General features: G+C 37.8%; 1 protein-coding gene across 1 annotated transcript; it reads right to left on the bottom strand.

Moving 5' to 3' along the window:
* Window positions 1–351: 351 nt before the first annotated feature.
* On the bottom strand, window positions 352–24,987 carry LOC140136493 (uncharacterized). Its single transcript, XM_072158208.1, has 10 exons — window positions 24,922–24,987; window positions 19,708–19,829; window positions 18,760–19,053; window positions 15,727–15,878; window positions 14,597–14,681; window positions 13,487–13,628; window positions 9,776–10,579; window positions 3,808–4,351; window positions 1,384–1,473; window positions 352–490 (listed from the first exon to the last, which is right to left on the bottom strand). The coding sequence occupies exons 2-10, from the start codon at window positions 19,780–19,782 to the stop codon at window positions 424–426; spliced, it is 2,253 nt and encodes a 750-aa protein (XP_072014309.1). The 5' UTR covers window positions 19,783–19,829; window positions 24,922–24,987; the 3' UTR covers window positions 352–423.
* Between the last annotated feature and the right edge of the window lie 2,137 nt (window positions 24,988–27,124).

The raw sequence follows: 27,124 nt of genomic DNA on the forward strand, positions 1-27,124 counted from the left end.
AATTAAAAAATTAGCACATTACTTATTTGGTAAAAGAAAGTGCATACTGATTGGCTGTTTTTATAATTTCTGAAACCCGAGACCATTTCTTTTCTTTTTTGGGTTTTCGTACTAATGACCCTTTTTGACCATTGACCTTTAACTGATATGTCTACTTGAAGAATGAGTCCTTCTCCAGGATCAAGAAAACAAAAAGAGCAAGTGTCATTTTACTTGTTTGGAACTCATTGAGTTCTCTTGGAACAGGTGCAAACTCATCACCATGGTAACAAATTACGGATAGACGACAAACAAATTTACTTTCTGTAGCACCAGCTTATTAATATACAGACCTTTTTGTAACAAAGATTAAAGAATTTTCCTTTGACTGCGTATGATCAAAAAACATTTTGCAGACTCGTAACCTGATGTCCAATTTCATCTTCAGTAGTTTTGTTTAGTTTGAATCCTCTTCTGACGGTACCACTGGTTCCATTCACATGCCCGTATGCTGAAAGAAATGATACAAATGACATCGTTATCATTTTCTCAGAATTGCTGAATAGTGGGTCCATCGTTTGTGAAAATTATGTTACTCATGATTTAGTCTCTTGATTTAGAGCACAGGGATCAGACCACACAGCACTGCACCATATGAACCTTGTTTGTTATTTCAAGAGAGTTCAAGCATATATAAGATGATTTTAACAAATGGGCAAATTGCTATTCGGTATTCTGCTAAAATCCTAACAATATATCAATCAATCACATTTGGGAACAAAGCAAAGAACCCTAAACATGTAAGTAAAGTATTCTGCTGTAGACGTTTGACAAGAGTGTACTTCCACGATAATTACAAGGTGTCTCCAAAGCCTAATATGTGTGCTTCACACGACTGTGCGTTGTTAATAAAATTTCTGCTGCCGTACGCATAGTACAGGTTGTGAGCTGCGCCTTGTCAACATCGCGGTAGTATGCTATCGTCAAAAGATTTAAAGCAGTTCATTATAGTTTCATTATTTAATTAGATTGCTGTTGTTGACCTGCTACCTACATTATGTTGTTGCTCATTACTTTCATGAAAGCTTTACAAGGGAATATTTCAGATTTCTTACAATCCCCTTGTCACTATACCATTTTTCATCCTGATGTGGCAGAGACATCCGTGCACATTTTATTGGGCGCAGCTACAAATCGCTAGTGTTCGCTCAAAGCACTGGCGTATACATGTGCATGCTTTCTACAGTCCATGCTTCACCACATAGATGCACACGCGAAACAGCTTCCTCAACTCTTTGACGTCACTGCCCCATCAGGGTGAAAAATGGTATATCATATGTGGAGAGGAAACTGGCAGGTAAGTGTTTTTGTTCATATTAATTCGCCTTCTGATCTCTTACATACCTGTAGAGTTTCTTATATGCATCAGGAAGATCCTTCCATGATTGTCCCAGAAGTCTGGTGATCTCCCTTCCTTGTAAGCCTGGCCATGATCTGAACAATAAATAAGGGAACTTATTATTTTAACTTGGAATATAATTAGCCTTTTTCCAGCTTGATTACGCATTTGACTTGAAATTCTGTTCACCTCAGATTTACAACTAATGTTATAATGGTCCAGTTCTTGTGACAGTTTTGGAAATGACATATCTGATGTGCCAACTTCTGTTACTGGAAACATAATCAACACAGCAAAGGGCTTTTTTTTATTTTATTGCACTCCTTTGTCTTAATTGACGGTAAATGTATCATGAATAAAAAAAATGAGGCAATGATCACAAGCCCATATGATTTGAAGCAAAATAGGCTCAGAAGTTAGTATCTGGTTTCTGAATCATCTTTGCCTTGGTAAATAGAGAATAAGCAATATGATTTTTTGTTTTTACTATCCTCTACCCTGTGATAAACAACAGGCAGGTCCAATATTTTCAGTAGTATGCTGGAGCAGTCGGTATTCACTATGATATAATATTGCCTGTTGTTTAGTTTCATTCTTTGTCAGTGAAATAATATTTAAGGCCAGAGTAATGGGAGACACATTCGTCCACACCCGAATTTGAGATTTCTTGATATTTATCAACACTAAGATGTATTCTTTCACTTGAAACTGATAAAAATACAACTTCCTAATATTTACTTGTATTTTTGCTTGATTTATTTCACTCTTTTCAACTATAAAAAGTCACATGGCTCAAGACAGCTTAGTAAATTGGCGGGAAATAATGAGTCGGCAATGCGCGCAATGAACTCTGCGCGTATGTCCAACGCAGTCAAGGCGCATTCGGTATGTTGTTAACGCCAGCAAAAATTAATGTGATGTAAACAAAACAAAAATTTGCAGTGAAAAAGCCACTTAGATTTTTTAATTATTTTGGATTTAGGCGCACTAAAAACAGACAATTATAGATTCATTGGTGCAAAAAGATGCATATTTAGACCATGCACCAGATACAGCTTTTACAAGCGTGAAAGTCTTGCCGTTTTAAAATATAAGCACGTTTTGTGCATAATTTTGACATTTTTTGCAAAAGCGTCGATTTCTCAGAGTTCATTTTAACAATATTGTGCGATTTTTGTGACAAGATAACTCGAAAAATATGCAAGCAAAAGGTAAACCTTTTGCACTATCGTTTAGAGCACATCGAAGTCTAGGGAAGCTTTTCTCATTTTTTCAAAATATTTGTTTTGAACAAAAATATACACCATTATGTGCAATTTTTAGCTTAATAGAGTGACAAAGTTGCTTTTTTCACATTAATGAGTTTTTTGCAATATTTCGAAAAATAAGACGAATTTCAAAAAAATAAAAAAACCTTCCCTAAGTTCATGTCTCTTCTCCATGAAAAACTAACTATTTTTTTTTTACTCCGAACGGATTTATTTTTAAGTTGTCACAAAACAATTGGGGTAAAAAAGTGCATTTTTGTGATTTTTTTCAAAAACTCGAGATTTTTGAACAAATCTGACGTCACCATGGGATTCCTTGACTCATTTCCTTTCCAAAAATGTATAGTTTTATATACTTTGGACATACAATTAAAAAATAATGATGCTCGAAAAGGTCTGTGTTCTCTCCCATTACTCTGCCCTTAAAAGTTGAAATTTTTATAGCACTGGAAACCTCTGGCTACATATTTTTATATACCTCTAAAATTTCTTGTAGATTAATTTGTTTAGAAAGAATATCGTCAAATTTCGTTCTGGTATATCAGAACAAAATTACAACATGGCCTATGGAGCAGTGTAATACACCTAATCATACATAACTCGCAAACGCAAAATCAGAATCAACTCAAATTTTGGGAATAAGGTTTTTTCGTGGATATCTACTGAAAAATTTCATAAAAAGAGTATGCTAGGATCACAAAATCCTCCTTTAAATAACTATTAAAAAATGTTTTTAAAGAATTTATAGTTTCAATAATTCAAGACATCCTGGCTGATTGAGTTGATGTTCTTTGTTTGCAATGCACTTGCCCATTGTGCCCCTATTCACAAAGGACATACAGACATACTACTGGCTTGAACAGGTGCGCGACAAACAAAGAACACCAATGCAGTAGCCAGAGCGTCTCAATTTACAAAACTACCAATTTGTGACTTTATGCTCAACATTTTGTGGTAACAGGTCACATATGCGCACCTCTACAAGCGTGTTATGCACGATATCAATGCTTGTGAAGATGTATTGTTGTCTACTGCCTGATAGAGGACATCTGAAATCATGTGACGTGACTGTCCATTGTCCAATCAGATTACGTGACAAACTAGACCACTCCCACTGAATTAGAATGCATAATAAAAAACGTACACAGATAAGTGTCTTACTCTTTGATCCGGGCATGGTTGATTTTAGTAAAAAGCTGATATCCATTTATCCAAGATCTACGCATTGAACTCTGCTTATGACCAAAGGACGTTGTAACTGGATCTGGTTGTTCCATCATTGGCACCACACCAACTTCAATCATCTCGGGACTGCTTTGAGAGAATGATCCCCCTGAAGACTCGCTGTCTTCATCGAAATCAAGTCCAAACACTCTAATGACATCAATGTTGCCATCATTTACAGGACTTTTTGGTGGAATGCAATCTTCCGGAGGTTCCATAAGAATGGCAGTTTGTAGAAGAGCGTCTACATTGTGTTGTGGTGGTTCTTGGCAAGTTGGACTTCGTCTCCAGGTTGGGTCACCAGTGGTAGATCTTCCACAAGCAGACCCTGCAGTGAACTCGTCATGGAGTGTGCTGGGCAGGGCAGATTCAGGTAGTTCCTTGCCGGCAGAAGATCTTAGAGCTTGAAGGGTCAAAGGAGAGAGTGCCCTAGCAGAATAGGAATGATCCATCTGAAGCTGGCCATCGGTTGCACCCAAACCTGTCAAAGAGCATTGTTTGTTTCAAGCATTAGCACCAGGTGGTCAAATCATTTGGAACAAGGCATCAATTGTATTGTCAGAGTATCAGAAACATACATAATTTCTAAATTCATTCATTGAGGTCATTAATCATCTATAAGATACATCTTACTTGTCTGTTATGTCTAATTATGATATCAGACCTCATACAAACTATGAATCAAAATTTGCTGGGCAGTCACATTTGAGGTACACTATTTGCCCTCCATGAGCAACATGCAAACGGTGTGACCGCCCCCTCTCATTTAGGCCCTCACCCCAGTCACCCCTCCTTGCAGTTGTAGAGTTGTTTGCTTTTGTGACTTTTGTATCTAAATACTAGTGTGCAGTGTCCGAAATAAGGAAAATATGGAGGTTATCCCGAGGATAACTAAAGCATGAATTCTGCTTGTCCTCAATACATTTTGGTTGTCCCCAAAATGTGTGATACATATGGAGGTAAAATATTGTGAATCAAAAGGTTCTTATTACTGATCCAATAAATTGCACTTACTGTGTACGTTTCGATAACCACTCGGTTATCTTTATCAACACTGAATGAAGACTGCTACCAGGGGGATGACACTCTATTCACGTGGTTTCTTTTCCAACGCTAAAAGATTACGAATTTTGGTGGTTTGTAAATGAAAAGTGTCCGCACTATCGATTGATTACGTAACTGTTATGAATAATTTATTAGTTTTTCAATGCAATCGCCTCGACCCATTAATACATAATCTGTATTTATCAAAGTACTTGGAATAGCAATCTGGTGAGTTCACTGAACTACGCCCAAATACTGATGGAGTTTTAATGGCGCTAATCCTCTCCATACACAGATGAACAAATACAATAGGAGAAGGTCAACACATATGACCTCCTATATGACATGTTATATGAGATGTACAACAACCTGAATATCATAAAGATCAGTGTTCGTTTGTGCATATGAACTGCATATTTACAATACTAAATATTACTCGTTATATATTATGTCAAATATTGGTATTATGACAACACGGTATATACATTGTATATAAAACGACTAATAGATCCTACTATCATGGCGTCAGGTCATTGGTTCATCATATCCCGTATGTTTCTTAAAATTCATTCATATTTGAGACAAATTTCTGTGCCCATTTTATAGGCGTACAGGTGGATCCGGTTTTTTTTGTCATTTTCATTTCTTTTTGATGAAAGAATTAAGGTTTTCCACTGCACGGAGGCCACTATGTGATACTAATTTAATGCTATTTGTAAATGAATGCGGATTCCCGGTTGTTGTTTTTCCACAGTGTGACAACTGTCCACCCATCCAGACAACATCATCACATAATAAAACCTCTGTATTTTTACGATGAGTAAATATTAAACTGAACTTTGCCTTGGAACATTGTGTAAGACGGTGTAAGATTTTGTGGGCGCCCTCAACATTATTATCCTCTTTGTATCCGTAAATGACATGGCATAGACTGTGTGAATTCTATGAAGACTAGGGGCCTACTTATACATGGGGTCATATCCATGGACACAAGTAACGATAATTGACAACACGATACGCGACTGTATTTAGGGAGGCTAAAAACTAATAATTAATAATGCCGGGTAGGGCCTACTCCTGGGCGACTTCGTGTGGGCAAGGGCGCTTAGGACGGTGACCAAATGAGTCTCAAATTTCACCGGGAGGGGCACTCAAGTATGATAATGTAGGCCTATACGCATGTGTGGCCAACTTATTAAACACCCCCCTAAAACGAGTTTTACCCTACCAGCAAATTTAGGATCAATAGGCCTAAGCTAACTTAATACACTAAAGGAAGTTTTGGATGAGAAAACGGACATTTTGATGAGAAACGGCCAAAATGGTGAGAATTTAAATTTTCTCATTCTTTTGGATGAGAAACTTCCTGGTGTGTGTGTCAATCATTATTGTCTTATTAAAATCCGGGACTTTGGTTGACCTGTGCTAGACTCCAGCACATGTTAATGACGCAAAGACAGTTGTGGTAACACCATGGTCGCAGACCTGCAAAAAAGCTCAAAACAGATAGTAATGAAACCAGTTTTTATTTTCCTTGCTCTAGCGAGTTCACAGAGAAGGTGTTTCTAGTACAATGCAGCGTCGGACTCTAGCTGAGAGCGTAGCCTGAGTCCAAACGGACTCCAAGAAGGGCTCTCCATACACAAATGAACAAACACAAAGGAAAGTAGTCTCCTCCGTGACCAGCTTGATTTCGATGGAGCGAAACCAAATTGGCTGCAGAGGAGACGGGTAATTTTGCCATGCAAATGAGGTGAGTGCCCTCTCAAGAATAACTACTCTCTGCTGCTACTGTGAACTGGTCATCCAATCACCTATTGATTTTTTGGTGATTGACTTGTTGACTGTGTTGCCAGTTGATTTTTTTCCTGTTGGATGTTTTGATGGATTTTTCACAGGATGTAGCAGTTCATCAAAAATGTGAGAAAGCTGATATTGACCTTCATCTCTGTTCATGGTGGCGCCCTTCTCTTCATGATCTCTATAGCCTCCTTGACCCAACGTTTATATCTGTCTTGCTCCGTGCCTATGACCTCTGCCTCCCCCCAACCGATGACATGGTTCCTCTCTGCAACATGGTCTGTGATGGCCGATTTATGGATGGTTGTAAGCGATCCTTTCCTACTTGCTCTGGTGACTGTTTTTCCAAGTTCTTTTTCTGCTTCCGCTGGTGCTCATCTAGTCGAGTACCAAATTTCCTTCCGTCTCTCCCACGTATGAGAGATCGCAGTTCAAGCAAGGAATGTTGTATATGGCTTGAGTTGTATTAAGCGGATCGCGTTTATCCTTCGGCTGCACCAGCAGTTTCCTAAGGCTGCTGTGTAGACGCATAGCAGTGGAGATGTTGTAGGATTTCATGACTCTCGACACTCTTTCACTGGCGCCTTTGACATATGGCAGGACAACCATCCCTTTGCTCTTTGTCTGTTCTTCTATACTCTTGGTGGATTTCTTAGGCTTGACTGCATGCATCTGCTCTTTCACCCGTTTAAATGTCCAATCAGGATAACCACATACTTTCAGCGCTTCCTGGACCTTCTCTTTCCGCACCCGGCTGCATCATAGAATCCTATCCCAATAATATGGAATTTTATCGAATACATTTGAAGCAAACACGGTTCGTCTGCATTTAAAAGACATGTTAAGGCCAGAGTAATGGAAGACACATTCGTTCACGCCCGAATTTGAGATTTTTTGATATTTATCAACACTAACATGTATTCTTTCACTTGAAACTGACAAAAATACAACTTCCTAATATTTACTTGTATTTTTGCTTGATTTATTTCACTCCATTCAACTCTAAAATGTCACATGGCTCAAGACAGCTTAGTAAATTGGCGGAAATAATGAGTCAGAAATGCTTGTGAATGCGAAATATTGTGATTACTGCATGCGATTCAAGCGTCAAGCGTGACGCTGGCGCAACTCTCATGCTGTATGTCCGACGCAGTCATGGCGCATTCGGTATGTTGTTAACGCCAGCAAATGTGATGTAAACAAAACAAAAATTTGCAGTGAAAAAGCCACTTAGATTTTTTAATTATTTTGGATTTTGGCGCACTAAAAGCAGACATTATAGATTTATTGGTGCAAAAAGATGCATATTTAGACCATGCACCAGATACAGCTTTTACAAGCGTGAAAGTCTTACCGTTTTAAAATATAAGGACGTTTTGTGCATAATTTTGACATTTTTTTACTAAAATGTCGATTTCTCAGAGTTCATTTTTGACAATATTGCACAATTTTTGTGACAAGGTAACTCGAAAAATATGCAAGCAAAAGTTAAACTTTTTGCACTATCGTTTAGAGCACATCAAAGTCTAGGGAAGGTTTTCTCATTTTTTCAAAATATTTGTTTTGAACAAAAATATACACCATTATGTGCAATTTTTAGCTTAATAGAGTGACAAAATAGTTTTTTTCACATGTTTTTTGCAATATTTTGAAAAATAAGACGAATTTCAAAAAAATAAAAAAACGTTCCCTAAGTTCATGTCTCTTCTCCATGAAAAACTAACTAAAAAGTTTTTACTCGAACGCATTTTTTGTAACTTGTCACAAAAAATTGGGGTAAAAAGTGCATTTTGTGATTTTTTCAAAACTTGAGATTTTTGAACAAATCTGACGTCACCATGGGATTCCTTGACTCATTTCCTTTCCAAAAATGTATAGTTTTATATACTTTCGACATACAATTAAAAAATAATGATGCTCGAAAAGGTCCATGTTCTCTCCCATTACTCTGCCCTTAATTCACAATGATATATAATTGAGTGTACACAGTGTCATCCAGCTATGTCAAAGCAACAATGGATCTTAAAATGTTCAAGGACATTGATTTATTCGATTTCCGGAATACGCAGACTGTCAGAAATTGGTTCATTTTGGTGTTGTGTATGCATAGCTGAAATGGCACTATGATGTGAAATTCTTTACATACATTTAAAAATACTTATTCACTCCGGAAGCCAAGTACCAATATGTCTGATAATTGCAGATTGATAATTATTATCACGCAAGGAAACGAATAGAAACACACATTCAAAATGGCGCCAAAATGGAAGGTCAGATGTGATGTCAAATATTTTCTATACTTCACAATTCTACATGTATTTCATACCTTACACCTGTCACGCATTTTCTTCGCATTACTGACAGCAAGTCCTTATTTCGACACTACTATTGCAAACAGTCATTTCCAAATTAATTTAGTAGACTTTCTTTGAAAAACATATCACGATGCCTGATGGGAAATGCCTGTCCGCCATTTCATTAAATCGGATCGTTTTCGAGTAGTTTGTGCCCTGATGCATTGAGGGCGCGCTATACTCTCATTGAACATATAAAGTTCAGTAAAACTAACGGCGTCAGTATTCGCCAACTTGATCATGGGGTCGAATATGAATTATTCATAATGGTTCATAACGGATCGATAACTGGCCTCATTTTCTAGATAGAGTGGTTATCGAAACGTACACAGTAAGTGCAATTTATTGGATCAGTAATAAGAACCTTTTGATTGACTTTACTCTACCGATCCTGATGAATTTGTTCAACCATGTAAAATATAGTGGTTGTCCAGGGGATAAGTACATAGCTCAATATGGTTGTCCCCAGTGATTTTTGGACAAGAGGACAAGAGGATAAGTGCTTATTTCGAACACTGCTAGTGTGACTTTTTTTTTTGCTTGTCAGTTTTAAGTTCCAAGCCCCCACATGGACCCCCTCGACAAAAATCCCACCTAAGCCGCTGCAGGCAACGGCAGAGTCAGTACTCTTTGGTGGTCATCCAACATTAATTTGTACATACATTTAAGATATTGCCCTAGCCTGTAATTTGTACCCTGTAACCTACCTGACAAGGGTGTCAAGCCATATCGGATCCATGGGATACTCTCACAGTCTTCAGATAGGTGATCCTCATGGATGTAGCTTGGTGGTGGTGAACCTGTTAAGTGATGACCATACTGAACCTCATCTTCATATGAACTGGAGCTTACATACATGCTTATAGGATGTGGCTCGGGAGAGGGCAACTGGTGAAACTTGATGCCGTCCTCTTTACTTGTTGAATTTGTCCGCAATGAGTCATCTTTTTCATCAAGATTCAAGTCGTAATCAACACAAGTCAGATCAACATCCACATCATCATCTGAGAGGATTTCACACTTAACAGGTGGATATGATTGACTGCTTGACTGTGTGCTTGATTGTGTACTTGAATCAACCCGTCTCTCATCCTTGATGTCACCAATGCTTGCCCATGAACACACGCTGCTTGGACTTTGAAACGATGACACCTGATCACTACTTTCATCATGAGTAATGGTGTGGTGGCCACCTTTTGTTGTGTGTATCTTCCTTACACTGGTCTTCTGTTTTGATGTTTTCTTCTTTGATCCCGACCGTTTTGATGACTTGGTTGATGAGGGCGCTTGTCCTTTTGGCGATTTCTTCTTGTAAGGGCTGACACACATCTTGATGTTGATCTCATACCAGGGTTGATGCTTGGGTTTTGTGAGTAGCACTGGTGGGACTGTACATGGGGATTTTCTCTTAGGTGGTTCTGTGAGTTTCAGTCCTGATGTGTGACCAAGAAGATTTTTTAGATCAGAATGTGTGATTGGTTTGGATGCTGGAACACTGACTTTCTTGGTGGCTGTAAAAGAAATCATGACAATGAAGTATAGATAAGAGAAAGTCAGAATCCATATCAAAGTAGAAATCCTTCTTTTAATAGGCAAAAAATGAGACTCAATGTTAATATAGAATGGCATGCAGGCAGTTTGCCTAGCACTTACGTTAGTCACATGTTAATATGTGACTGGCGCATGCTTATGTGTATTTACGTGAGCATACATTGGGACTTTATTGACGTGCGCAGTTACGTAAGTCAATAATTGTCGCCTCTTATAAGCCAAATAAACTTTGGCCTGTGATAATATTTTATATGATGTGCTAATTGCTATCTTCAGTAGATTACACTCATTCATGACAGTCAGCTAACACTGCTAATAGAGGTTATCCACTTCACTCATGTGTGACTTCTACAAAAGGCGATGGTTCCTGTAGTATTCCTCGTTCAAACCAATTCAATGCACAACCTCGGAGTTACCTGCATGACTCTTGGCGGGCTATTTTGAAACAGTCATGGTTGCACAAGCATGTACTTCTTTTGAAAGTCCTAAACAAGGTATAGCAGTCGTTGACAGGATATGCAGCTTATAGAACTCGGATAACCTCTATTGCTATCTTCAGTAGATGATACTCATTTATGACAGTCAGCTAACATGGCTACTTGCTATCTTCAGTAGATAACACTCATTTATGACAGTCGGCTAACACTGTTAATTGCTATCTTCAGTAGATGATACTCATTTATGACAGTCAGCTAACATGGCTACTTGCTATCTTCAGTAGATAACACTCATTTATGACAGTCGGCTAACACTGTTAATTGCTATCTTCAGTAGATGATACTCATTTATGACAGTCAGCTAACATGGCTACTTGCTATCTTCAGTAGATAACACTCATTTATGACAGTCGGCTAACACTGTTAATTGCTATCTTCAGTAGATGATACTCATTTATGACAGTCAGCTAACATGGCTACTTGCTATCTTCAATAGATAACACTCATTTATGACAGTCGGCTAACACTGTTAATTGCTATCTTCAGTAGATGATACTCATTTATGACAGTCAGCTAACATGGCTACTTGCTATCTTCAGTAGATAACACTCATTTATGACAGTCGGCTAACACTGTTAATTGCTATCTTCAGTAGATGATACTCATTTATGACAGTCAGCTAACATGGCTACTTGCTATCTTCAGCAGTTAACACTCATTTATGACAGTCAGCTAACACTGTTAATTGCTATCTTCAGTAGATGATACTCATTTATGACAGTCAGCTAACATGGCTACTTGCTATCTTCAGTAGATAACACTTATTTATGACAGTCGGCTAACACTTTTAATTGCTATCTTCAGTAGATGATACTCATTTATAACAGTCAGCTAACATGGCTACTTGCTATCTTCAGTAGATAACACTCATTTATGACAGTCGGCTAACACTGCTAATTGCTATCTTCAGTAGATGATACTCAATTATAACAGTCAGCTAACATGGCTACTTGCTATCTTCAGTAGATAACACTCATTCATGACAGTCAGCTAACACTGTTAATTGCTATCTTCAGTAGATAACACTTATTTATGACAGTCAGCTAACACTGTTAATTACTATCTTCAGTAGATAACACTTATTTATGACAGTCAGCTAACACTGCTAATTGCTATCTTCAGTAGATGATACTCATTCATGACAGTCAGCTAACACTGCTAATTGCTATCTTCAGTAGATAACACTCATTCATGACAGTCAGCTAACACTGTTAATTGCTATCTTCAGTAGATAACACTTATTTATGACAGTCAGCTAACATGACTACTTGCTATCTTCAGTAGATAACACTCATTTATGACAGTCAGCTAACATGGCTACTTGCTATCTTCAGTAGATAACACTCATTTATGACAGTCGGCTAACACTGCTAACGGTTTTTAACATTTATTTTCCTTGGTTGTGTACACTGTTTGAATCTTTTTTTAGATCCATCCAAAGTTCCACTGCTGGTCAATACTGTTTTAGTTTTTTTTATAGCTCATTTATGACAGTCAGCTAACACTGCTAACTGATATCTTCAGTAGATATCATCTATGACTAACAGGCATATCTAATACTACATTTGCTATCTCAAGTAGATAGCACCCATTTAAAACAATCAACTAACACTTTTGGATTGCAGTCTTCAGTAGATAGCACTCATTTATAACAATCAGCTGCTTTTACTTGCTCTCTTCATGTATAATATCAGTTAACACCTCTCATTGCTATCATCAGCAGATAGAAAATATTGAAAATAGCACTTTCGTACACTTTTGTTAGGACAAATCCTGAAATCATGGGCAAAAAATCCTGAAATTTGGAAAATCCTGGAAAATCACCCTGAATACTAAAATTTGCTATCTTCAGTAGATAACACTCATATTTAACAATCAGCTAACATTTTAATTGCTTCAGCAGATGTTCAGAAGATAGCATCTATCATACTACTACCTAAAAGACCTACACTACTATTGCTATTTTTGTAGTTAGCTCATATTGTAATCTAAATATAAATCCAGGGCTGCAAATTCGGCAAGAGTTTATATAAATCCAGATCTGCAAATTCGGTGTAAATCAACAGAATCGACTATTCAATATTCAACACTTTGACCTCAGTCTTATACCCGTCAACACTGGGTATATGGAAACAGGAACACTAGGCCATACCTCTGTCCAAGTGTAGTACTACTGTGGTGGAGTTTCATGGAACTAAACCTCCAGTCATAAATATTGGGGGAAGGCTTACATAATGAGTCTAAATTCATTTTTGTTGTTCTAGTGATTGACTTGACCACCACAATCAGTATTTTCAGAAAGAAATAAGAACTGTTCCTATTTTTTACCTCCAAAAACTCAAACAAGAAACAGTTTGTAGGTAAGCTTACCTGTTGTGCTTTCAAATGGTATATCAAAACGCATAAGACCCTCTTCTTCATCATCTTGTATAACAGTCATCTCATCGCACACATGGTCTATCTTATTCCTCAGATAAGTCAGGTAATCATTGGCTTTCTGTAGCACAAATTGCTGTAATATTGAAGACAAGACAAATGTCCATTTTATGGGGTTAGCAGTGGCAGCGCCATGGGGGCATGGGAGAAATGCCCCCAGTCAGAACTCTTTCCCCCCCCCCCCTGTTGCCCCCAGTAAAAACCCAAAATTACGAAAATTTCCACTTTTTGCAGTAATCCCCCCTGAAATTCACTTTGTCCCCTAATGTCCCCCGAATTCCTGGCACCGCCACTGGGGGTTAGTGCAAGAAGGCCTACCTGCAATAGCTGCCCTATAGACATTTAGCTATGTCTGCATCCTGTACTGTACATAATAAAGATTATGACACCTGGCAGCTTTTGCAGATGGAGCCTTCTTGCTCTAACCCTTGATTTGGTATTTTAAAAAGGCAGATTTATATTGTACAATTACATAAGTTCATTGTGCTTAATAACAGTTGCTGACCACACAACATCGCCCAAGACACACCTTATAAACCATCATAGCATCATTAAATGCCCGGGAGAAATGCAGAATCTTAATAACTATATCTGAATCTGAATAACAATCACAGCCAAGGTAAGCTCCATGAGTTTCATGCAAGTAGACCAGGACAATTAGCAGCAAGTTCCTTGTCCAGGGCATTTTAAGTTAGTTCAAATTTTCCATGAGATCATAATTTGACACTAAGTGGCTCGGACTAATACCCTCATGCACCAGAGTTAAGGGCCGTACTGATTGAGGTAACTGGATAAATACTTTGTGATGCACAAATATCAGTAGAGGCAGAAATGGATTACTCTGCAGTGGTAAGAAGTGATTGAGAAGACCACTACAATAACTCATCCTCCTAAATGGCAGCTCGTTTGATTCAAGAACTTTAAGATTCAATTTGAATTGCTGTGGTCTCACCAATTCTAAAGCGAGTCGTTAATAAGTAAGGCCACAACTAAAGGGAAGTAAAAGTAACTCATTCTACATTATAGTTGCACATATTTACCAACCTTGGTCTCAGTTTCTGGAGCAGAATTTTTAGGTAACACTGACATAAGTTGACCAATAGCCTGGTTCATATTCCGATGTCGATGCCTGCAAGAACAGCAAGAGAAACTGCTTTAACTTAATCAATTTTATGCACGAAAACTCTTAGTGTGACCTGTAACACGGTCAACAAACTTTTGCTGTCAGAAGAACAGTTGGCATGACAATGCATCCAGGATTGTAGGATGTGAAAATTTGTCACTTCAAAATAGTAAGTCCAGATGCCTAGATTGCAATTCATAAAACTCTTAAAAAGTTCAGTTTGATGCCCAGATCTGATTTTTAAAACACTCTGAACAGGCAACTATTTTCATCCAAGAAATGATAATAAATTGAGTTGAGAGGGGTTCACCCCCACATAGTGCATGTTAGTAACCATTGGTTACTGGTACTACTGGTAGGCTTTGTGTAAAGTGATCATTTTGAACCTTGGTTCGTAACAAAGAAAGCCAGTTGACCTAGCAATGTTCATATTCTAACATGCAATACGCAAGTGAATTGGGCTATGTAGTCCAGTTGAAATCCATGCATCTGCTATTGAATACATTTACCTTAAGGCCGTGTAAAATTAATATTTTGGTTCTCGTCCCTCCCTCCTCAATTTCTGGGATTTGTCAGATTTTTTTTTTTTTTTTTTTTTTTTTTTCAATTTTTTGACTTTTTAATTATTTATTAAATTTTCTTACATATAAATAAGTTTATTAGAGAACAAGCATCCCTTCCAAGTCTTTTTGTGGTACTATAGGGTGTTTTTCCTCAAAATCTCACATTTGAAAAAAAAAAAAAAGGGCCTCATCACTTCCTCGAGCACTGTTGGAGGAGACCGAAAACTACTGACAATGCTAATTTTACATTGAAAAAAAAAAAAAAAAAACACCTCCCTCCCTCATCAATTCATGAAAATCCTCTGGACGAGAACCAAAACATTAATTTTATACGGCCTAATCTCCCATACAGGGGGTGTAGATCTCAAAGGTAGCCGCCCCTTCAGAAAACAAATTTGAAATTTATACTCCCTGAGTGGAAGACTAGACTAACATCATGTCTTCCAAAGGGGTATGGGTTTCAACTGGAATAGCAGATTTCATTTTACCTCTCATTGACCCTATGGATCTCTTTCTTGTCCATTGATGCCACATTCTCTGGTAATAGTGGTCTTCCTTTCTTCTTTCTTTCACTTTTCATCTTTCCTGATGAAGCACTTTGCTTCTTCATGCTATGCTGTCCCTGGGTGTTGGGAGGAACCTGTTGCAATAAACAAAATACAAGCTAATATTAAAAAATATGCCTAGACATTGATCCATAAGCCTCAGCACACTTTACAGGTTGTCGCTGATCACTACGGCCCCACACCATTCCATAAACCATTTAACAACAACACATGGACTTTGCTGCTTGAAGAGCACACACCCTAGACATTCCACAAATAGCCATTGCTCCCCATGTTTTGTATGTGTTACAATGAGACAATTAGCAGTAAGTTCCTTGTCCAGGGGAATTTCAAGTTAACTCAATTTTCTACAAGAGCGTACTTTACCACCACCAGGGTTCCATCCCTCTCGCACCGCAGTCGAACGCCTTAAAGATTGAGCTAACTTGACTGCAGTCAAGGTAGCATAGAGCCCGGGAATAGAGTCTAACTTTTCTCTTATGGTAAGCCAAAGTCATAAGGTTAACACATCTTCCATATTCTTTGTCAACATAATTTGATTACACATGAAGCTATCTGCCTTGCTGTTTTGTTAGTGTTTTGTGTTCACCCAAGTAGCTTTGTCTAAATTGACTCTGGCTGATGGGAGAAACTTGATGCAATACAAAAATGTTACAGCATGTACAGGAAAAATGTTTTTTTTTTCAATTTGTAAAAAGTTATGCTCATAAAATAATGAGGATGATACAGGGGCCAAATTTGCATGACGTATCATTTATACACAAACATGCCACAAAAAGATTTCATATTGTATTTATTAAGAATTTCCATGCCCTCAGAGCTGTGTGCATCTGTCGGAAGCTACGTCTTGTTATGCTAAAAGTAGCCTTCCAAGTTTTATGCGTTGAATTTTACATGTTACGTACATCAGTGAACATCAAAAAGCTAGGCTGTTCTCCTTGTCAAAAATGACTAGCGCACTTGGATAAATTGGATGGTTTGAACCCAATACATGAATTTATTGGTCGAGCTATGAGTTTTAAAATATTGGACGAGAATACATGTGTAATAGTTCAAAGATTTGAATGTCAGACTGGTCCGCACTTGGTGACACTTTCAACAACTTCAAACTCAACATTCACTGTGTAACATGTGTAATGCCAATAGCTGAAAAGGATTGATGTTGAAGTCAGCTTTGAGTCTTGTTGACCTCACAGGTCTTGTGGGTCCACAGGATAGCATATCAGTCTGTGTACCTGCAGTGCTATTCACAGATTTAATGTTAGACTGGTCCACACTTGGTGACACTTTTAAAGTCTTCAGGCTCAATATTAATTACCCAGCAAACACAAAAACGTTTTAAAAACGTTTAAATAAGTTATATTTTGGCTTTTGGTTTAGGTTAAAACGTTTTAATAACATTAAAATGTCGGGTTATATAAAGGTCATGATAGCGTTTTAAAACGTTTTGTATGAAAACACACTACTACTACATTTTTAAATGTTTTCAAAAAATGTTATTATAAACTATTTTTGCAAACATTTTTCCCAAATATTGTGTCAATACTTAAATAACATTATGTTAAAATATTTGAAACCAGCAAACAAAGAAATGTTCTTAAAATGTTTTTTCAAAACCTTTTAATAACATTTAAATGTCGGGTTATATAAAGGTCATGAAAACGTTTTTAAAACGTTATTGAAAATATTTTGGGCAAACATTTTTCGCAAAATATTTTTTCAACCACAAAATAACATTCTGTTTAGAATGTTTTGTATCAAGTTTTCAAGAATGTTTTTGGAATGTTATTAAAACGTTTTTATACCCTTTATATAACCCGACATTTAAACGTTTTCTGTAAAACATTTTTGTTTGCTGAGCAGTAGATTATCAAAAATGTTTTTTAAGGTTATGAAAAACGTTTTATACTCTTAATATACCCTTTATATAACCCGACATTTAAACGTTTTCTGACAACCATTTATAACCTTTTGCGAATGATGTCGAAAACGTTTTGTGTTTGCTGGGTATACATGTAACATGAGTAATGCCAATAGCTGAAAAGGATTGATGTTGAAGTCAGCTTTGAGTCTTGTTGACCTCACAGGCCTTGTGGGTACGTCCACAGGATAGCATATGTGACACGATCAAGGGAAATGAGTCAGATGTCGCTAATATTGATTTTGAGATATTGGCAAAGAAAGTGTTTCAATTCTTTTGTTTTATATTGTTTTCAACGGTTGATAAATTGATGTAACTTCGTAAAAAAAAGTCGTATCAACAACATAGGGTTTTCAGTTTCTGAAAACTTTTTCTTTTGTGTTAGACTGGTCCACACTTGGTGACACTTTTAAAGACTTCGGCCTCAATAGTGATTATGTAATACCAATAGCTGAAAAGAATTGATGTTGAAGCAGTTTTGAGTCTTGTTGACCTCACAGGCATTGTGGTGGGTCCACATGATGGCATAGCAGTCTGTGGGCCTGAATATTTTTGGTCATGTGCCAATTTTACAATTGAATTTAAGCCTATAGAAAATTGACAAGGGCCCATAGAGAACCTATGGGCCCTAATGTCACTTAAAATGTTTGGTTATTTTCAATGACTATAATAAGGGCCAAGGTGTGGATCTTGGTAAGATCAGAATCGGGCTTCCTGTTTAGCTTTGAGCGACATACCTCCAAGCAGGCGCACCGTGCATGGCAAATGCATAAAATGAGTATGCATCTGGCAAAAAAATAATTTGTCCAATTATAGTGATGAAATTTATTTGGACATTGGAGTCAATCAACTGTGAGTACATAATATTTTGCATTCAAGTAGGCCATCTTGGACACACGGTGCACATGAAGACAGATTGACAAAGCCTCCAAATGTGTCCAGATGCAATAACGCATGCTAACAGGAAGCATGATCAGAATCCATTGATTAATACATGGTAGAACTGAGGAGAAAATACTCTCTGCGAGCCTAACCTGATGTTGTATGATCTGGTATGCAGCCATCTGTCGTTGCTGTTTCTGTTGCTTCTCCATCTTGCGTGTCCTCAACATCTCTCTCACAGTGGATGGTTTTCCTCTCTTTTTTGTATTAGGGGTTACAATGACAGGGGCTACTGGAACTGGGCACAAGATGGGTGCCGGTCTTATAGGTGTGAATTTTGATCTTTTCTGCTGCTGTTGTTGCTGTTTTTGTGATTGCTGTGATGATGGTTGGATTAAGACAACGTTTGGCGGGGAACTCTGTAAAATTCCAGTTCCTTGTACTTCCTGTTAGGTGAAAACATAGGCAAGAAAATATATTCATCAAAAGGAAATTTCTATATGAGAGTGGAGCAACTTACAAGATACAGGTGGGTTTAACTCCAGTGGCAACGGTCTATTGGGGGTTCAGTTGAAGCTCATGGACATAAGGGGTTTTGAGTGGCTCAGATGCAGTGTTCGATGTACCGGAAAAAAGTTACTTTTTACAAATTTGTGCAAAATTTAATCATTTAAGTTTGTACCGTGAAACTAATCATCTTTTTTACAGATGAAAAGTAAAAATTGGTATAATTTCGTAAGGGATATTTATATTACTTCTTTGATTTAGAGGCACATTGTATGTTTCTGATTCCAACTGTGTAATTTACGAATAAAATTCTGCATGCACTTGTGCCTGTACAATTGAAAAGTTACCTGCACAGAATCAAAGTCACCTGCATATGTGCAGGCATGCAGGTGGTAAATCTAACAATGCTCAGATGGGCTATTTTGCACACATTTCAGTTCTATTCCATGTTCATAACATAATAGTAGGGGCCTATAATAAATTCAGATGGGAGGGGGGCAGTGAGTGAACCCTTGAATTTCTTTCAAGTGCCACTGGCATGAAACAGCAGTATAGAGACAGTTTTACTGTGTAGGCTTAAATACGCTGTTTACCTTTATTGGTATAAGTGTGTAGATGGTAGCAGGGTTGCAGTATTCACTTCCTGCTGTCAGAGGTGATCCCAGCATTTCATAATCAGTCGTCTAATATACTCAACACAAGACTCTATACAAATCTGGAAAAGGAAAGCGCAAACAGAAAGCATTAAAAATATGATGCGAGTTATATAAATCATTACACTAGTACTTGCAAAAACTTGTAAAATGTATTTGCAATGTATTGTAAGCATGCTAAAAGGCAAATTACGCTTATAATGCACAATATGCAGGACATATCTCACCACACAGTTGACAATCTTATTCTGCCCAGGTTTCATTCCAAGATGCTGAAAATAACATTTTTTATTTTTCATAAAAAATGCTTACAAGTAAAGCTAAGTGATAAATTAAATGTGGACCGTTTTGACCACCTGAGCAGTTTTCCAAGCAGTGGAACATACAGAAGTTATAAGCTGATATGTGACCCGGCAGCATAAATGAGCCGTAAATTCCCTAAATTGTATTCTGAGTTACGATGTAAAATGTGTACTGAAGGTCATATTCATCGGTAACTGAAGCTGGACCGACATCCGTCTCATTTTGATAGTCAAAAACTAATCAATAATCCTATTGTTGAAGTGGATAATAAGCTTCTACCTTAGATGGCTATAGAACTTTTAATAGCTCTGGTCTTTGTTTGCTTTTGCTAAATCCTGTTCAAGTGGTGGGTTACCAGGCATTGTATTTTGTACAGGTATGCATACCACCAATTAACAATGAGAGAACTTTCTTAAACCTCGTTGACTTGGGGATGATTTGAAATGACCGCCAATTATGACTGTTTGATATTTATTGCCAGCAATGTGGAAAAAGAGACACATGTAAAAAGCGTAAAAGCTATAATTTTGTTGAAGGAGCAAAGTTTAACAAACCATAACCCCGCTTCTGGATATCGTTTGAAGTCAAATGATATACCATTTTTAAGTTTATGATGTTTATTTTTAAACACAAAATAAAACAAAATTGACCGGGGGAGGAATTTACGGCTCATTCGCCGTGAACGGTCACATATCACCAGGTAGGTAGATCTATGTTCCATGCTTTCAACAATTATTTTCAATTTTCAGTTGAGTTTGATAACCAAAACCTGAGAACCTCAATGGGGAAGCTGTTTTTAACTTCTTTCCAGTTCTCTAAGTGAAAAGAGGAAAGAGGAGAAGAGGGATGTGAATTTAAGGGGGAACAGAGGAAAGAACGAAAGGCTAGGTGACAATGAAGAATAAGTTGATTAACATGAATTAAATGAAATGACTGATCAATCGTTAATATATAGAGGTAGTCATTGTGATGTCAACGCCGCCATCTTGTGGGTACGGAGTGCCTTAGGTGACTGAAGAGGTGCGCCACGCGCTGTGACTTCTGCATAATCGGAGGCGTAATGTCTAACGCATGACATACAGAACGGCAGTAACTGTAGACGGCGGATCCCGTGGAAAAGGCTGACGGCCTCTATTAGGGAGTTGGTAAAATAGTTTACAATATAAACTTGGAGTGCAGTGATGCATTTGCAATTACAATTTATTTACGAACCGCGAAAGACGGGTGAAAAATAACATACTGTCACCCAGATCTTTCCAAAAATCGGTGAGGGAGGCCCTTATTATTTGTTACTGTTTAACCATTCATTTCTGTGTAAAATTACAACTGCAATGTTTTTGTCAACACATAAAAACACGACTGGGGAGGCCCCTAATATTTTGTTATTTCCCCAAAGCCCTACCCTAGCTTGAAGAGTGTTTGCAATGTGTTTATATTATAAATGATTAAAGCCTTAATGTACGATCTTTTTAAATTTTTAGATTTTTCAGAAAATCATCCCGTTTTACTACAAATAGGGCAAATTTGACAGTTTCTCATAGATTTAATTTGGAACATGTGTAAGTATTACAAATCGGTTTTGAAAAAAATAAAGGTATATTCTGAAAAAAGATCGTATATTAAGGATTTAACTAAGAACTTCTTTTACATCTTTTCATTACAACAATTTTAAAAACAAAGCAAGGGTACAAAGAAGAAATGTAACAAAAATGTTTGAAAATTTCCCAAAATCGGTGAGGGCGGGGACGATCGATATACCTGTACATGTTATTTATTTTACTTGGCCTAACCCAGTGCACCCTTGTTTCCAGAATAGGCCCCCTACTTTGACAAATAGGAGTGGACTTATACCGACATTTATTTAATTTATAAGTTTGTGTGTGCTGTTATTTCTGAGCCATTCACTCATTATATCCTGGGCATGCCAGGGGTAGTACTTGATTCATAACCTCATTAATGAACGTAATGCGTGCGATCCAATTACATTTAGTTATTTGTGAAAACGCTTGAACGCAAATCGAAGTCATTAATTGGAGGTTAATAACTCCGCATCGGTTATTTGGAGGGCATTGTGAAAAATCTAAACATTTTGCCTTTGGAACTGAGGAATATAACCTCATTCATAACTCTCACTTTCATTCCTTCACTTTACCAAATATCACACAATTTTTCTTAAAAATAAACAATTTTTACGTTTTGCCTTTTCAAAAATCGATCAGGCTAAAACAGGACGACCAATAACAGAATCTGTGCAAATATGGTAGCGCGCAATCCAAATACGGCGGCCAGCGCTCACACAATTTGTTCGACGTACAACACGGCGTGCGCGGAGGTTGCTAAATATATGGCGCGGAGGTCCACTGTTGTTCATTAGTGACCACGTTCAGCGTTTGCGTTTTGCCAAATAAATAAATGGATTGGATCGCATGTATCGCGTATATTAATGAGGTTATGAATATCTCACAATTGACGGCAAAATGCATAATTGTTCGAAAGTAAATGGGCCTATTCATAACCTCATTAATATATATGCGAAGCATGTGATCCAATCAAAAGAAATTGATTGCCTGACCGCGCACTAATTGCGTGGACATTAATAACTCGCAATGACTCCTGACGCGCTACAATGACTTCTGCACGCGTATGCATGTATAAGCTAAGCATTATGTCAACGCACACGCCTACGTGATGCCGTCGCGCTTCTGTGATTGGAAGCTCTTGTTGTCGGCGCGAATGTTAAATTCGCCTGGTCGATTTTTTGTAGGGTAGGTTACAACAATAATTAAAACTGGTTAGGCCCTTCGCACTTGATTATTAGTTTCCTGTTTACCGCCCGCGTCCAAAATTGAAAATCTCAAAATAATTTATTATTTTATTTTTATTTCTAATTTTCTCCTTTAAAATAACTTTCAACTACTTCTACTTGCCATTTTCTGACTTTAATAATGTCAACAATAATGATGAATGAACAAAGAGTACAACTCCACCTTCACTTATTTATAAAATCAAATATTATTGTGAAATAATTAAATGCTCGCTCTAGTCAAAATGAGTTGAAGGTTGCTTGTAATAGTTCAAACTAAATAAAGAAAATAAAAGATAATTAATAATTAAAAGTCACCTCGTCCCTTTTTCAAAATCTTCAACAGGAAACTAATAATCAAGTGCAAAGGGCCTTATATTTAACAGCGTTTTATGACATAAAATGCCATTTTGATTTGATCAAAATATTAGATACGGTATTTTTCCTCTCAGCCCAAAACAAAACCCTCCAATTAGACAATAATAACTGCGCACCATCTATTTTGAGGTCATTGTGTGAAATCGGAGGGTTTTGTTTTGGGCTGAGGTATTTTTTTAAAAAATACCGAGGCCCAAAACAAAACCCTCCGATTTCACACAATGACCTCAAAATAGATGGTGCAAAGTTATTATTGTCATTCATTACCGTCGTATCTAATATTTTGAACAAATCAAAATGGCATTTTATGTTATTTTATGCCATAAAACGCTGTTAAATATAACCAGTTTTAATTGTAACCTACCCTACAAAAAAATCAACCAGGCGAATATAACATTCGCGCCGACAACAAGAGCTACGCTACCAATCACAGGCGTGTGTGTTGCCATAACGCGTAGTTTTTTGGAAGTTTTTGGTTGTCCGTAGGCCTACAAAGGTGACTTTTGGCTACAGATTTATGGTTGTCCGGCGGACAACCGAATCAGTATTTTTGGTTGTCCGGCGACCTTTTTAGTTGTCCCGGGCGACCGGACAACCAAAATTTCGAACGCTGGTTATACTGCACACATTAAAAAGTCCCAACTCAAACATGTCACGCTTGTGTAAATCAAATGTGCCTGTCACAAAACTACTACTAGCGTACTTACGTGCTGCTCCAAACTGCATGCACGGCTGCACGCTATCTTATATCAATACACAGTGTTACGAGTCTTCGTCTAAGCCAAATAACACATGCACGCAGTACACTGCATGGTTTTGCAAGGCTTTTTTTCCCCATCAAGCCCGACCAAGAGAAGGCTGGGCCAGGCTTATCACTCACAAAATACAGGTTCTGAATCTGAGTACTCATGCAAAAGACATCTTCAGTTGCGTTGTATTTATGACATTCACCCGAAGCCAGGCAAGTGCTCAGAGCTTCAGAGGCTACTAAATTTAAAGAGATGTCAACCGAAATTTGACGGGACAGGCATGCATGTACATGATGTACTGCAGGGCTGTCAACTTTTTGGAATTGCTTGGCGTGAGACAGAGGTGTACCGGGATTTGCCGACTCCCATGTTCATTTTGAACCAGTAGGCCTACTTGAGCCACGGCGCTCGAGAATGTGTAAAGCGGGGGTAGGAACAAAGAAATATTCATGACGATGCGTGAGATTTTACTCATTTTTCAGCTCTTTGCGTGAGATTTACTACCTAGGCGTGAGATTTTACTACCTTGGCGTGAGACCGTGAGAAAGTGACCGAATGCGTGAGACTCACGGCCAATGCGTGAGAGTTGACAGCCCTGTGTACAGGGCTATGGAGCTAGATAAGCTTAAATTTTACAATTTCTAAAATCTAGGCCTAGCCTATACTAAAATGCAGCAAACCTTTTACGAGCGCGACTACCGTGATGTTGCAAATTCGGCGCTAACAACGCGTACGGCGCACAGTTCATTCATAAATTTCCACTCAGCAACAACATATCGCCTTAGCAGCCAATCAGAGACAAGTGCGTGCAACGCAGTATATACGCGATGTATCCTTACAATACGCGCTCGTCTAAGGTTTTCTGCATTTTAGTATACCCGTAGTACGGTAGGTCTAAAGCTTAAATAATTGGCAACTTACCGGTAATTGTGGCTCAGTACATTCAAACATGTCAATGCGGAATGCTGTCACGTCAACGTCGATTTTCGGATGAATTTCAACAAGAGAATTCCGAGGCAAAAATTATTCTGAATTTGAAAATTCAAATGAAATTGCCGCGATCTCGTGTCTCGTCGACGATGTCTCAGGTCTGGCAAAACGGGGTGTTTGCACAAACAGGATGTACATCCCGTTTAGGTATGTAAACTTTTGTCTGGAATTTGCCGGACTGACCAGGCATGCTGGGGGAAGGGGGTTTGCCGGACTGACCAAGGGGGAGGGAGGGGAGCTGAGGGGAGGGATGATATATCATTTGTTTATCAGCCTGTTGTATATTATTTTACTTTTAATATTCCGTTTTTACATATTTCACACAGAACAAGCAAAATGTAGGCCTACTGTTTGAATGATTTTCTCAAAAATCAACTGATTGTACAACTAAATGATGTAGGCCTGAAAATCAACTGATTTTACAACTAAATAAAGATGTAGGCCTGATGTAGAGGTCCATTCCATGATGAGGGGGGGGGGGGGGCAAAAGTTTGAAATTCAAATCCATGAGATGTGTAGGCCTATACTTAAAAAATAAAATTGGAAGAATTAGGCTAATTTTCGATTATAGGCTTAGGCCTAAGTGTTTATTTTCAAATGCAAATTTACAATTTTACACATCTCATGATTTGAATTTCAATCCATAGGCCTACGGTAGCCCCCTAGGCCCTAAGATTCAAAAAAAAATTTACAGAAAGGTAGGCCTACTTTTTCCCCCCATAGGCCTATCATAGTTTTCGAGGGATGTTCATCTTTGTTACTTCAAAAACATTTGTAGGCCCCTATTTTGTAAGTTTTTTTTTTATATAGGCTTCTCTGGTTTATCATGTTAATAATACCCCGATTCCTCAGATGATAAAAAGTTAAGTTCAATCTAGTCTTGTAAATCCTGGAAAACTCATATCCATTTTAGCTCAGCAGATGAAAGCTCTCCTGGCCCATATTCTAAGGGGCTATCATTTTCTGCAGAAGAAGGGGAGGGTCCCAAATATATGCGGGGGGTCATGAATATTTGGACAGAAAAATAGGGGGTCATAAAACTTTTGATGACCAAAATGTAGGGAGTCACAAGATGACCACAGATATTTTATTCAAGACTGATTTCAATACAAATTTAGCCCGTTTAGGGGGTAATATAAGGTGTATCTGTGGTGGTGGGGGGGGGTCTTAAATTTTTGTTACTTTTAGTAAATTTGGGACTCCCCTTCTGAAGAAAATGATAGCCCCTTAATATAGATCATAAGTTTATACTGTGCAACCTTTTGCTACTCCCAACTCATGGAAGAAAAAAAGAGCATTCTAGGGGAGGTTATTTTCTTCAGGAGGGTGGGTCATGAATATTAATTTGGATCCTAAAATGTAAAGAAGGCGTGCAGAGTGCGCAAAAATGTAGCATTATATAACTAATTCTATTACCCCCCACGACCCATTATTCAAAATCCACACTGTGATTTGTTGAAACGCATCACGTGAGAGCCCATTATTAAGCGCCCGTAACACATTCTAAACACATCATTACGCGCTGTCACATACGCGCTCCACCTTGAAGTAAACAACTTAAAATATTTGTGCCAAAAAATGATATTTTCTCCTTAAATTCTCTTTAAATCGCACTATTTTCTGGTAATAGAATAGAAATAAAGGGTGCCGCATCATCCTTTACGCGCAAATAATGTGTCTCTGACGGCAGTAAAAGCGTTTAAATAATGGGTTCGGCTGCGCCTCACCCATTATTTACGTTTTACTGCCTCAGACATTATTTGCGATGTAAAGGATAATGCATACCCTTTATTTCTTAAAGATTGTCTTGCACATTTTTGATCGTGCATGTACGAACATTTTGGGTCACCAGTCCTATGTTATCCTATAACCCCTATTTTTAGAACATATCATAGGCATAGTATGGTTAATCATATTGGGGGGCACGTTCCCTGGGCGTCACCCTTAGGGTGGGCACCGAATTGACCAATTCAGCATTGATTCTGCGCCCCCTCCTAGCGATGAAAGGCAAAATTTTTGCATGCTTCGCGCACCAAAGCACAATATCATTTTGAAAATGAATTTAAGACCGATATTTAACTTCATTATTAGCAACATTAATGAGTAATAGGCCCTTTTGTGCAAATTTTTGCAC

The sequence above is a fragment of the Amphiura filiformis genome, chromosome 16 (genome assembly GCF_039555335.1).
Source record: "Amphiura filiformis chromosome 16, Afil_fr2py, whole genome shotgun sequence".
NCBI classification, from domain to species: domain Eukaryota; kingdom Metazoa; phylum Echinodermata; class Ophiuroidea; order Amphilepidida; family Amphiuridae; genus Amphiura; species Amphiura filiformis.

Excerpts from the sequence above, each read along its gene's own strand:
- LOC140136493 (XM_072158208.1), bottom strand. The coding sequence starts at position 19,782 with ATGCTGGGATCACCTCTGACAGCAGGAAGTGAATACTGCAACCCTGCT. Across the intron at positions 14,682-15,726 it reads ATCCATAGGGTCAATGAGAG|GCATCGACATCGGAATATGA; the intron begins GTAAAATGAAAT and ends CTGTTCTTGCAG. Across the intron at positions 491-1,383 it reads GCATATAAGAAACTCTACAG|CATACGGGCATGTGAATGGA; the intron begins GTATGTAAGAGA and ends CATTTCTTTCAG.